The following is a 13,331-nucleotide window of genomic DNA, read 5'->3' as shown; positions in this document are numbered from 1 at the left end:
AATTTATTTATTTTTTGGCGGCGTTGGGTCTTCGTTGCTGCGCGCGGGCTTTCTCTCGTTGCGGTGAGCCGGTGCTACTCTTTGTTGCGGTGCGCGGGCTTCTCATTGTGGTGGCTTCTCTTGTTGTGGAGCACGGGCTCTAGGCGCGCGGGCTACAGTAGTTGTGGCACGAGGGCTCAGCAGTTGTGGCTCGCGGGCTTAGTTGCTCCGCGGCATGTGGGATCTTCCCGGACCAGGGCTCGAACCCGTGTCCCCTGCATTGGCAGGCGGATTCTCAACCACTGTGCCACCAGGGAAGCCCAGGGGACCTTATCTTAATCTGGATGCCTGAGGTCTCAATTATATAGTTTAGGCTGTCACCTTTTACATTTTTGTAGTTTACTTTTTTTAATCTCCAAATTGATTCCTCAATCATTCATCAAACCAACCTTTATTAACTACCTCCACATGCCAGGCCCTGTACTAGGCCCCATGAAGACAAATGTGCCTTCACAGAGCTCAGGGTCCATTGGAGCATTTATCATCTGTCTCCCCCACTGGAATGTGAGCTCTGATGAAGACAGGGGCCTTTTCTTGGTGGCTGCTCTATTTAGCATTTAGAATATTGCCTGGGCCCAAACACATTATTTCTAAATAAGTAATATTGAATAGACAAAGGAATGTGTTGTATGAAGGGCAGGCAAATCAGGGGTGGTACTCCCCACAACAATTTTTTGTTTTTAATTAGGAGTCCCCCTGGTGGTCACAGGGGGAAAAACATGGAGGGAAAGGCTACAGGAAGCGACGAAAGAAATAGCGTCGTCTCCTGTTCTCAGTTCCCTGTCCATAAACTTTTTAAAACTGTTCCTGTCTCTGTGTACATTTTCTTTTGAGGGGAAGGAATGTCCCAGATTCTCAAGGAGTCGGGACCCCAATCACTCACAAGATGCTTCCCAGCTCCCACAGTTCATGGATTCTTGCCCTGTCTCACTTCGATGCTCCCTCACATCCTGGAGTTCCCTGGGGTCCCTGTCCAGTGGGATTCTGGAACCATCACTTCCATCCCTAGCCGTGGGTTCCCCATTTCCTAGTGCTGGAATGTTCCCTGGCTTGCTGACTGTGACCTTAGGCAAGTCGCTTGCAATTTCGCAGCCCTAGTTCCCTCACTGGCAGAATAGGAATGGTAATTCTCACCTCCTAAAATTGTTGTGTGGATTAAATAAAACATGCCAGCAAAACGCTAACCACGATTCGTGGCCTATAGTCTGTAAACGTTCGGTAGGTTGGTGGTTATTTAAACCCTCCTCCTCTGGCGCTGGGAGCGTCAGTCTCCCTGAGCTGAGAAACAAGTTTGTAGGCTTCCGGAACGGATTAGTTTTGAGTGTCACTTAATCCAGGTGGCCCTTCCGCAGTCGGAGCCCTCTTAGGGCAAAGGTGGTATACACCTGCACAAAGGGCCTGGGCTCACAGAGGCTGCGGGATGGAGCGGGGCGCGGGAGCCAAGCTGCTTCTGCTGCTGTGGGCGACGTGCTTCGGGCGTGCAAGAGCAGATGCGTCCAGCGGCTACACATTGGTCATCGAGGTGACCAACGGGGGGCCCTGGGGCGACTGGGCCTGGCCAGAGATGTGTCCTGACAGATTCTTCGCCAGCGGGTTCTCACTCAAGGTAGGGGCTCAGGCCTAGGTCTCGGTGGGGACCCCAAGCAGAGGATGGCAGTCTTCTGACTCGTCCTCCGCCGCCCAGATGGAGCCCCCCCAAGGCATTACTGGCGACGACACGGCTCTGAACGGAATCCGGCTGCACTGCGCGCGCGGGAATGCGGAGCTCAACACGCACGTGGTGGAGTCCCAGTCTGGAAGGTGGGGGGCAGGGGCCGAGCATCCCCTAGGGTCGGTGTATGCCCCTTACTCTCCATTACACGCATCCCCTACCGATAGGCAGGTTCCTCCAGCGCTGTGGGGAGGTTTAGACCTGGGAAGCGGGTGGGAGACTCCCAGCTCCGCACCTCGGTGGAGGTCAGGTGACTGGAGCACCTGACTGGGAAGCCCCGAGGCCTGGGTCCGGCTGGAGGTGGGTGAGGGCGCCCGCGGAGACCGCGCGTCTCTGCTTTCCTCGCAGGTGGGGCGCGTGGAGTGAGCCGCTGTGGTGTCCCGGCGGCGGCTTCCTGGTGGCTTTCTCGCTTCGCGTGGAGGCACCCGTGACCCCCGGGGACAACACGGCTGCGAACAACGTGCGCTTCCGCTGCTCCGACAGCACGGAGCTGCAGGGGCCCGCTCTGTTCTGGGGAGACTTTGGAAACTGGAGTGAGCCTTGCCCTAAAGGAGTGTGCGGCTTGCAGACCAAGATCGAGCGGCCTGGAGGCCTCCGCGATGACACCGCTGTTAACGACGCGCGCTTTTTCTGCTGCCGCAGCTGACACCATCGCCGCCCTCTCCCAGCCCAAGCCTAGTCCCACCTCCGCTATTAAAGCTTCTCTGTCTTGGCTTTGGTCTCTCTTGTTTTAGGGGTGGGAAACTGCGTAGCCCCATCTTCCTCCTAACCTAGCATTGGGCCAGGCCCAATTAGGATTTGGTTTCAGGAGTCCATGGCAAGCTACTGAAAGTTACCGACCCATAGTTCAGAAAAGACACACTTAAACACAATTTTGCGTACAAGTTAAGGAAGTCCCTGCCTTTCTGTGAGCCTCTGCAGACACATCGTCCCCATTAAGAGACCAGGTTGTTTCCTTTCTGAACCACCAGTGACCCCAGATCAAGAAATTTCTACCAAATTAGGAGGTGACAATGCTATATCGTGTTAAGGTTTCATTTTCTAGAACTTAGGAGGCTAAGATGTCTTTTCCATAGTTTTCCTTCCCTGCTGCGCCAAAACTCAAACAGTGGCTTTTCTGTATACTGAGTCCCATTGAGGGTCTTCGTCCTTGCTGCCCTCTCTGCCTGGAATCCCCCAACTGTCCAGATGGTTAGCCCATCCACCAGATTTCAGCTCCAATTTCTCTTTCTTGGACTTTATCTTATTAAAAAAGTCCATCCATCAGTCAATATCTATCCCACTACCTCCGTGTTTTTTTTTTCTCCGTGTTTTTAAAAAGTGCTTATCACCAATTAAAATAATCTATTGCCTCTTTTAAAAATTGCCCATCTTCTACCCCTGGAATGTTAAATTCTTTAAGAGCACAGAACTTGCCTGTCTTGTTTACACAGTATTTCCAGTGCACTAATAGTTCAATAACTATTTATTAAGGAAATAACAAGAGGGGTGCAAGGGTCCCAAACACGAGAGCCCCAAGCCACGGTGTATATGGAGACCTTCGGACACTCCTTGTAAAGGGCACAATCTGAGACGCGGAAGAGAGCTCTAAATAGTTTATTCCAGGGCGGGGGCGGGCCAGGCGGGTGTCCAGGAGCGACGGACCAGGTCCGTGGAGCCTCAGTGAGGGGCGCCCTGCGGAAAAAAAGTGAGGACTTAGTCATGTAGCAAATAGATTTCCTCGACAGCTCCATCCCACACAGTCCCACCTCCTTCCGACAATCGCCGCAGAAGACACCAATGGACGCGTTCACCAGCTGCACCCCACACAGCAAAATCTCCAGGCACGAGGCGGCCACCAGCAGCGAGAAGAGTGTCACGTTCCAATAGACCACACGTGGCGGCTGCGCGCACGAGCTCCACTGAGTGCGGTTGAGCAGATAGGAGCCTCTGCGGGCGGGGCAGGGTCACGTGAGAGAAAGAGGTCACGAGGAGTGCGCCCCCCTCGGGGCTCCCCGCCCCGCGCAGGCGCCGAGGGGGATATGCAAAGGACTCGTTCGGCCCACGTGGAGGAAGCTGTCTCGAAGCCGAATCCCACCTAGGTTTCTCGGTCCACGTGGGAAAGGCAGGTGGGCAGTAGCAGAGAATGGGGGCGGGGGCGCGAATACAGGCTGAGCCTTACGCGGTGTGTTGGAAGTGGTAGTCCCAGGAGCCGTGCATTAAGCATCGCGGTCCAATTCGGAGCCCGGCTCCTGATACCGAGAGGCAGTAGATGGCACCAAGCATCCCGAACGCCGAGCAGAAGACCGATCGCAGCATCTGGATACAGAGTGCGAGGAGAGGTGAGTTGGGCCGTCCCCGCCCCACTCGTGGGCAAAGCGCGCCTAGCTCCCCCCGCCCCCCGCTTTGTTACCGAGCTCTAGCCAGTCTCGTTAAAAATACATTTCCCGTCAAACTCCAGGGCTTGGGGTTCGGCTAATTCTAAGAGCCACTGGCCGCGGAGGTTCATGGGGATTGTAGTTCCCTCCGGTCAGGCCCACTGAAGCCTAAGATGTGCGGGTGCGAGGGAGCGGTAAGATGGAGCCTAGGACTCTGCAGAGGACCTCGTGAAGCTGGGAATTCTGTGGAGGCGTTTAGGTGTGATTCTTCGAAGACAGATTCAAAGACGTATGCTGAGTGCCGTCTTAATTTGCATCTTACCCTGCAGCGATTCCCACAGCAGCCTGCACCACAACAGCCTTTGCCCCCTGCCCGGACGGCGGAAATTCCTGGACACAGTACCTGTGGGATCAGAGTCGATGTGATAGCGAGTCATCCAGGTCCCCAACTTGGATCAGCACTTACCCCGTATTGTGACGAGGTAAGCTTCCTGTGATGCCTTCAGCCATTTGGACTATAGGGAGATCTTATCTCTACTTCTCCTGGAGCACTGTGGGGCTCTGCTTTAAATTTATCTATATTTATGTGCCTACTTATCTCTGTCCAGATTGTAGCCTCCAGGAGGATAGGGCGCAATATCATTATATCCCCCATAAATCTCAGCATACAGTAGGTGCCCAACTGAATGGGAGTCAGGAGTCCTGGGTTTAATGCCAACCTTGTGCTCACTTCACACTCCGTGAATTGATTCATCTCTCTGGGTCTCAGTTTTGTCCTCTGTAAAATGGGCTGTTCTCAGGATTTAATGAAATAACAGGTTGCCTTGATGTCAAGACTTGCTCAGAGTAAATGGTCAATAACTATAGAGTCCCTCAGCGGCAGGAAGGAATAGTGGTGTTGGAATGCCTGGTGAACTGGGGTTATGATGGAGGGTGGAGGAGCATGTAAGACTCTGATGGGAAGAGTAGGAGTCCCCAAGATACAGCCTTGATCCTCTTTGTCTTTCTTTCTCCCGTGGCCCTCCTCAGAGAGCCCATCCCCTTCCAGGGCATCAGCTGCTTCCTCTAACAATTGTTGTCTCCTAAATTGATGCCTCCAAATTCAAATCTAACTGCCTGAAGGGTATGTTCGTTTGAATGTCTTGGTTTTAGCTTAAGTTCATCCAGCCTCATACTAATCTCACAATTTGTTCCCCCCAATTTATCTCCCTTTGGCTTTCTTGTTTCCATCAGTGGAAATATCCTGCAGGTCACCCCAGCCTAAAAACTTGAATCTTTCACACCTAGCCAGACCTCAAGTCTTTGGGAGTTTTCCTTCAATGGCTCTTGAATCTGTCAGTCCTTTTTTCTTCCCCACGGTCAATCCCCAATCACCTCCCATGAGAAGGATGTGCTCAGCCTCCCTACTAGATTTTTGTATCTCTTGCCCTGTGCCAACTCACATTCCATACTACATTGCTACCGCCAGATTAAACTTAGCTTTCAACTGGTCTTTTCCCGATCCAATCCTTTAGGGTCTCCTCAAAGGGTAGCCTATCAAGACTGAACTCCAGGAAGGCGTTCGAGGCGTCTCACTTTTGGCTCCAGCCTTAACTTTGTTGCACCAGACCAGGTTCTTTGCCTGTCTTCCCATCTCTGGAATTCCACAGCTCTCTGGATCTGTGCCTCCCTGTCTTCCTTGTCTGGCACACACCAACAAGGTGGCATTTTGATCTTCTCCAAAGGAGGGGCTGAGAGTTTTAGTTCCATTATATCATCCACAGCAACCTTACAGAAACACCTGCAGAGTTGAATGAACTTTCCACCAGACACTCTTCCCTCTTCCATGTCTCATGGCAGGTCTAGGGCCAATGCTGGCCCCCTTGCTTAGCCTTTCTGTTTACATCACTTACTCAGAAGCTCCTGGATCCAAAGACACCTGGAATTTGGATTTACCAATTTCAAACGACCTCTCTGTTTGTGTTTTTTTTAATATAAATTTATTTATTTATATTTGGCTGTGTTGGGTCTTTGTTCCTGCGCACAGGGTTTCTCTAGTTGCCACGAGTGGGGGCTACTCTTTGTTGAGATGCGCGGGCTTCTTACTGCGGTGGCTTCTCTTGTTGTGGAGCACGGGCTCTAGGCACGTGGGCTTCAGTACTTGCAGCACGCGGGCTCAGTAGTTGTGGCTCACGGGCTCTAGAGCACAGGCTCAGTAGTTGTAGCGCACAGGGCTTAGTTGTTCTGCAGCATGTGGGATCTTCCCAGACCAGGGATCGAACCCTGCATTGTGTCCCCTGCATTGGCAGGCGGATTCTTAACCACTGTGCCACCAGCGAAGCCCTGTTTGTGATTTTTAAAAGAATATTTACTGATTTATTTGGCTGCACCAGATCTTAGTTGCAGCATGCGGGATCTTTAGTTGCGGCATGTGGGATCTTAGTTCCCCGACCAGGGATGGAACCCGGGCCCCCTGCATTGGGAGCACGGAGTCTTAGCCACTGGACCACCAGGGAAGTCCTTGATCTTTACTTTTCTAGCCAAAGTGTTTCCTTTTGTTGTCTGAACTCGTCTGTCTTGCTCTCTGCTATCTCGTCTCATTGAAAAGAGAAGGGTAATTGAAAAGGCAGGAGGAAGCACTGAGTTTATAGCTCGAGTCTGTTTAATTTTCTCCATCTCCATGGCCACTGGCCTCATCTAAGCCACTATCATCTCCCCTGGACAACTGTAGTGACCTCAGTCTGGTCTTTCTGCACACAGTGCTGACCTCCGACTGTTTACTCACCACCCAGCAGCCAGCCGTATCCAGCGGGATATGGAGCAACTAGAACTCTCATCCTTTGCTGGTGGGAATACAATTGGCATAAGTACTTCAGACAACTCTTTGGTAATATCTGTTAGCACTGAACATTTGCATACCTTAAGAATCAGCAGTTTTACTCCTAGGTATCTATCCAACAGAAATGCAAACGTACATTCACCTAAAGACATTTACAGGAATGTTTATAGAGCATTATTTAGAATAAACCCGAGTTGGGAACTATCCAAATGTCCATCAACAGTAGAATGTTTAAATAAATTGTAGTAATACTTACACAATGGAAATAATTGTGTAAATATTAGAAATAGTAAACTACAGCACTGTGTAACAATATGGAGGAAACTTACAAACATAATGTTGACCTCGATAGACCAGAACAAAAGTGTCCACTCTGTATGATTCCATTTATATAAAGTGCTAACCAGACAAAACTAACCTCTGGGATAGAAGTCAGGATAGTGAGGCCCTTGTCGGCGTGGGGTAGGGCTTGGTGGGAGGCATGTCTGGGGTTCTTGTAATGACCCACATCTTGATCTGAGTGCCCAGAACATGGGTGTGTTCCTTTTATAAAAATTCACTGAGCTATATATTAAGGATCTGGGCATTTGTCTGTATGACTTTCTAAAAAGGTAAAAAGTCCTTCAATAGTTTTCTGTGCACTTATAATAAAATTCAAATTCCTCACTGTGCCTTTCAAGGGTGTAGGTGCTCTGGCCTCTGCCCTCCTCCGATTGGCAGCCTCTCTAGCCCTGAGATATGCAGGCCTATTCCTGCCTTACACTTTGTACTCACCTGTCTGTCATGCTGATTCCTTCTTTTTGTCTTTTGGGTCTCAGTTCAGAAGTCACCTCATCAAGGCCTTCCTTGAAAATGCTATAAAAAGTGCCCCCCCCCCCCCCCCCCCGCCACCTTGCCTCAGGAGCTCTTTACACAGCATCCTGCTTTGTTTTCTTGATGGTCCCTACTTTTATCTGAGATCATCTCACTCGTCTGTTTACTTTGTTCATTCGCTATTAATCCAGTGCCTGTTGATCCAGGCCTAGGCGCCTGGCACACAGCAGCCAATGAAACAGGCAGCCCTTCCTCCTGTGGGGCATACATTTTTGCTTCCTTGATGCTGTGTGTCTCTCCAGCAGAAACACCTGCTTCAGGGAGTGCAGGGCCCTCGCCTGTGTCCCTGTGGTATAGCAGTAACTGTGAATACACTTGAGAACCTTCTCCAGGGTGGCTGAGAGCATGGAGGCCGGAGGGAAGCTGGGAATGAGCATATTGGGGGGGCATCCTTGGGGGTCTCCCCAGAAGCAGGCAAGTAAGATCGTGGGGAGGTGGTGGTGGTTTGGGCTGGAGGAGGGGTGTGATGTGACAGCGGCGGAGAGGGTGGGGTTGGGAGGAGTGTGACGTCTCAGAGAGGGTTGAGGTCAGAGGTATGGCATGGAGTCCAACAGCCATAAATCCATGGGTGGGGGAAGTAGGAGGAAAGACCTGGATGGGTAAGAGGGGATTGTTGGGTAAAGGAGAAGAGGTGGCCCCATTAGCTAACAGACTTGTGGCCAGTGAAAGAGACAAAGGTGAGGCATCCCCCTGAGAATTTCATCAGTCAGCCATCCTGAGAAGTGGGGAACCGTGCCGGGTAGATCTTTTATCTTCATGCCATAAAGATGTTAAATCGCTTGACCTTCCAAAAAGTTCCCCTAGGGACTTCCCTGGCGGTCCAGCGGTTAAGCCAGTGGGCACGGTTTCAGTCCCTTGTGGGGGAACCAAGAACTTGCATGCCACGCGGTGCACAAACAAACAAAACAACAAAAAAGTTCCCTGAGTGGGGAGGGGGGTGGCGAATGGGGGTTAGAAAGTCCAGGAAGTCTGTGTCTCCCCTTCCCCAACTTCTCCTGACAGATCCTAGTCTCCAGGAAGCCACGGGGACCCCTTCTCCACCATACTGACCCGAGTTCTGAGTTTGTCCTTAGTGCCCAGCGCACAGTGGGCATCCAGAAACCTGGGTGGAGAGTGAAGGGACATGGAAATGGGGGAAGTGACACCGAGTTGATAGGTAGAAAGACTGATGTGCGACATCGCTCCCTGGCTCCAGATACTGTCACTGTAAACCACACCCGCACCAAGCCCATTATTGTCTTAACCTGATAACCTCCCATGGAACCAGCTGTTCCTTCTGCCTCAACCCCTGTAATGAGGTGTTTCCAGCATCTGCTCAGCAGTGGGGATGGCGAGGGGCTGGTAGGACATACTCCCTACCCAGGAGGGAAGAGTTTCGAGCAGTAAGGCTCCTTCCTTCTCATCCCCCTCAGACATTCAGCTCAGGACCCTGGGGCTGAGAACCTCCCCTACAGAGTGCTCAGTGTTTGGGGGCAGCCTGGGCAGGCTCCGGTTCCCCCCAAAGCTACCGCCATCCCTTCCCGGGCAGCCATCCTTTTCCCTCACTCCCTCTCCCTCCTGTTCAGGACCCCGGAGAGTGGCACCCAGCCCCCTGGCCCGTGTGCCCTGGCCAGCCCTCTCACCATCAGGCCCCCGCCGATGAAGCCAGCCATGAGCCAGACTTGCAAGCTGAGGTGGTCCTTGGTCCAGGTGATCTGACCGTTGGGCACTAGCAGGAGGGCGTTGGCCACAATGCAGATCAGGGAGAGGGGGATGAGGGAGAGCCCCACGAAGCGGGCGCACTTTCCCGTGCACATGCTGAGGCTGTTGGAAAGGACAGGCAGCAATTGAAAGTGAGCCCGGGGCTCCCCGGTCCAGAGGGAAAAACAAGCCCGGAGCAAAGGTCGAGGAGGAGGTGTGGTGAAGCTGGCAGTAGCTGATGATAAGGGACAGAGGCAGGAGACACGGGGCCGCAGCAGAGACGCAGGCAAATGGGGAGGATGTGGTGGAGGAGGTGGGGGAGCTTGACACACAGAGGACGTTGCCTGGGCTCAGTGTGTTTCCTCTTTTTCTGCACACACCTCTCCACAGAACCTCGGTCTGCTCCTTACCTGCTTTGTGACTTAGCCAAGCCCCTTAATGTCTCTGTCTCAGTTGCCTCATCTCTACAAAGGGTATACAGCCAAGGTATGCCCTCGGCTCGCGGGCAGGTGGTGAGGATTAAATGGGTTAGGGAGTTCCCTGGCGGTCCAGTGAATAGGACTCAGCACCCCTCACTGCCTGCGGCCTGGGTTCGATCCCTGGTTGGGGAACTAAGATCCTGCAAGCCGCGTGGGGTGGCCAAAAAAAAAAAAAAAAAAAGAGTCAAGGTGAGGGTGAGAAACATTTTGTAACCGAGGACACACTAAGCCAGTGTATGATGCCCTATTAGTCCCATAGGGAGAGTTCCTCCTGGAAAGAAACTAAAGATGGTGGTGGAGGTTCATTATCCTTTTGTTTCTTCTTGTTAATGTCTGTTTATTGAACCGTCTTCCAGTTGAGACCACCACTGAGGTCTCATTGATTAAAGCATCCATCCCCCTGGCCTCCATGTTTGATTCAGCAGTGGCCACGTGGTCCAAGCCAGTCCCATGGGAACCAACTTCTGGTTCTTGTGGGCAATCTGAGGTCAAAGAATTCCTGTTTTTGTTGCGCTGCTGCAGTTGCTGGTGGCATATCGTCACCTGCCTGCTGGAGAGTGAAGAAAATCCAGAGGAAAGACCAGTCAGGAGATGGAGAGAGACTAAGTCCCCCCCCGCGCCCCCCTCCCCCCACTTTTGGGATCTTAGTTCCCTGACCAGGAATTGAAGCTGGGCCCTTGGCAGTGGAAGCGCAGAGTCCTAACCACTGGACTGCTAAGGAATTCACAAGACTAAGCCTTGATGACATCATTTGAACGTGTAGATCCAGCTATGCCTGAAGCCTTATCAGTCCTTGGAAACTTTTGATTATGTGAACCAGTTTGAGTTGTGTTTCTGTCAACTGCAGGGTAAAGAGTCTTTTTTTGTTGTTTTTTTTAAACCTCCCTCTGTTTTGAGCTGCACACAACAGCATTTTTTTTCCACATCTTTATTGGAGTATAAATGCTTTACAATGTTGTGTTCGTTTCTGCTGTACAACAAAGTGAATCAGCTATATGTATACATATATCCCCATTATCCCCATATCCCCTCCCTCCCACCCTCCCTATCCCACCCCTCTAGGTCATCACAAAGCATGGAGCTGATCTCCTTATGCTTCCCACTAGCCATCCATTTTACATTTGGTAGTGTATATATGTCAATGCTACTCTCACTTCATCCCAGCTTCCCCTTCCCCCACCCTGTGCCCTCAAGTCCGTTCTCTACATCTGCATCTTTTTTCCTGCCCTGCCACTAGGTTCATCAGTACCGCTTTGTAAAATTCCATATATATGCATTAGCATACGGTATTTGTTTTTCTCTTTCTGACTTACTTCACTCTGTATGACAGACTCTAGGTCCATCCACCTCACTACAAATAACTCAATTTCGTTCCTTTTTATGGCTGAGTAATATTCCATTGTATATATGTGCCACATCTTCTTTATCCATTCATCTGTCGATGGACATTTAGGTTGCTTCAAAGTCCTAGTTATTGTAAATAGTGCTGCAATGAATATTGTGGTACATGTAGCTTTTTGAATTATGGTTTCTCAGGGTATATGCCCAGTAGTGGGATTGCTGGGTCATATGGTAGTTCTATTTTTAGTTTTTTAAGGAACCTGGATACTGTTCTCCATAGTGGCTGTATCAATTTACATTCCCACCAACAGTGCAGGAGGGTTCCCTTTGCTCCACACCCTTTCCAGCATTTATTGTTTCTAGATTTTTTGATGATGGCCATTCTGACCAGTGTGAGGTGATACCTCATTGTGGTTTTGATTTGCATTTCTCTAATGATTAGTGATGTTGACCATCTTTTCATGTATTTGTTGCCCATATGTATGTCTTCTTTGGAGAAATGTCAATTTAGGTCTTCTGCCCATTTTTGGATTGGGTTGTTTGTTTTTGTGGTATCGAGCTACGTGAGCTGCTTGTATATTTTGGAGATTAATCCTTTGTCAGTTGCTTCATTTGAAAATATTTTCTCCCATTCTGAGGGTTCTCTTTTCGTCTTGTTTATGGTTTCCTTTGCTGTGCAGAAGCTTTTAAGTTTCATTAGGTCCCATTTGTTTATTTTTGTTTATTTTTGTTTTTATTTCCCTTACTCTAGGAGGCGGGTCAAAAAGGATCTTGCTGTGATTTATGTCATAGAATCTTCTGCCTATGTTTTCGTCTAAGAGTTTTATAGTGTCTGCCCTGACATTTAGGTCTTTAATCCATTTTGAGTTTATTTTTGTGTATGGTGTTAGGGTGTGTTCTAATTTCATCCTTTTACACGTATCTGTCCATTTTTCCCAGCACCACCTATTGAAGAGGCTGTCTTTTCTCCATTGTATATTCTTGCCTCCTTTGTCAAAGATAAGGTGACCAGATGTGTGTGGGTTTATCTCTGGGCTTTCTATCCTGATCCATTGATGTATATTTCTGTTTTTGTGCCAGTACCATTGGTTGCATTCAACCAATGTTGAGTGAAACCAATGTATGAGTGAAATAAATGCTGATATTTGTAGGCCCCTAAGACTTCGTGGGATTTTTTTGTTCCACAGCAATAGCTGACTGACACAGACCCCATTATCTAAGCCACAGCTGATTGATCCAAGAAGGAGTAGCCAACCCAAAAGCAGACATGAAACCAGAGACCTGTGTGGTTGCTTGAGGTAAGAACTCTGCCCAACAGAGAGAGGTACCCTTACTGAATGATGACTGATCAATGAATTGGATCTTCATTCTTGGGGAAGTTGACTGAAGACAACCTGAGAGTCATCAGAGGGAAGGATGGCCCTAACCTGAGAGTCATCAGAGGGAACTGAGAGAAGTATGAAAGCAGGGAGTGAGCAAAAGCCACAAGGCAACTGAATCCATAAATAAGCAGAAGCCATAGGAAGAGAATTGTGTAGAGAACAGGTATTCAGAAACAGTGCAGGAGAAAGAAGCACAAGCCCTGGGGAGTAGAGGTGGGGAACCTGGGTCCGAGGTGAGGCAGAGGACGTGTGGTTCTGCTGAGTCGCCAGAAGTGGCGTTGAACCACTAGAGCGGCTGTGACGCTCATGTCGCGGGTCTTCCCACTTAAGCCTGGAGCGGGGATTCAGCCGTTGTCCTGATGGACAGGGAGTAGGGCCAAGAGAAGCCGCATATTCACTACAAGTTCATCAGTCATGAGTCTGAGAGATGGTTCTGCTTTTCAGGGTAAATAAAGAGAAAAAAAGAAAAGTTGTGTGTGGGGGGTGGTGTGTATTCATTTCTATTACATTTTGTACAACTCCGTATGCACGGAATAATAATGTTAAAAACATTATAGGGATTCTGAAAAACTTTATCAAAACAAGAGAAAGGGCACATCGTCCTGAAGACTGAAAGAAAGAAACAGAACTCTTGAGAAATATTTACTGTAG

General features: G+C 50.0%; 2 protein-coding genes and 1 long non-coding RNA gene across 3 annotated transcripts; 2 read left to right on the top strand and 1 right to left on the bottom strand.

Moving 5' to 3' along the window:
• The first annotated feature begins 1,431 nt into the window (after positions 1-1,431).
• On the top strand, positions 1,432-2,464 carry VMO1 (vitelline membrane outer layer 1 homolog). The gene is made up of 3 exons (XM_079905258.1): positions 1,432-1,645; positions 1,724-1,839; positions 2,099-2,464. Exons 1-3 carry the CDS (start codon positions 1,460-1,462, stop codon positions 2,394-2,396), a joined length of 600 nt encoding a protein of 199 aa, XP_079761384.1. The 5' UTR covers positions 1,432-1,459; the 3' UTR covers positions 2,397-2,464.
• A 255-nt stretch (positions 2,465-2,719) lies between these two features.
• Positions 2,720-9,594, bottom strand: TM4SF5 (transmembrane 4 L six family member 5; the record flags this gene model as incomplete). Its single annotated transcript, XM_079905084.1, has 4 exons — positions 2,720-3,679; positions 3,912-4,048; positions 4,430-4,510; positions 9,421-9,594. 4 exons carry the CDS (start codon positions 9,592-9,594, stop codon positions 3,205-3,207), a joined length of 867 nt encoding a protein of 288 aa, XP_079761210.1. The 3' UTR covers positions 2,720-3,204.
• Positions 3,964-12,712, top strand: LOC307177708. Its single transcript, XR_013825084.1, has 3 exons — positions 3,964-4,071; positions 4,437-4,589; positions 12,486-12,712. It is a non-coding gene; the product is annotated as an uncharacterized lncRNA (long non-coding RNA).
• The last annotated feature ends 619 nt before the right edge of the window (positions 12,713-13,331 follow it).

Source organism: Stenella coeruleoalba, assembly GCF_951394435.1.
Source record: "Stenella coeruleoalba genome assembly, chromosome: 19".
Taxonomy (NCBI): domain Eukaryota; kingdom Metazoa; phylum Chordata; class Mammalia; order Artiodactyla; family Delphinidae; genus Stenella; species Stenella coeruleoalba.
Note: the sequence above shows the minus strand (reverse complement) of the source record. Positions and strands in the feature narration are given on the sequence as shown.

What these genes read in the sequence shown, in the direction of transcription:
- VMO1 (XM_079905258.1), top strand. Translation starts at nt 1,460, where the DNA reads ATGGAGCGGGGCGCGGGAGCCAAGCTGCTTCTGCTGCTGTGGGCGACG. An exon ending in CCAGCGGGTTCTCACTCAAG is followed by an intron (nt 1,646 to 1,723) that starts GTAGGGGCTCAG and finishes TCCGCCGCCCAG; the next exon opens with ATGGAGCCCCCCCAAGGCAT. An exon ending in GTGGAGTCCCAGTCTGGAAG is followed by an intron (nt 1,840 to 2,098) that starts GTGGGGGGCAGG and finishes CTTTCCTCGCAG; the next exon opens with GTGGGGCGCGTGGAGTGAGC.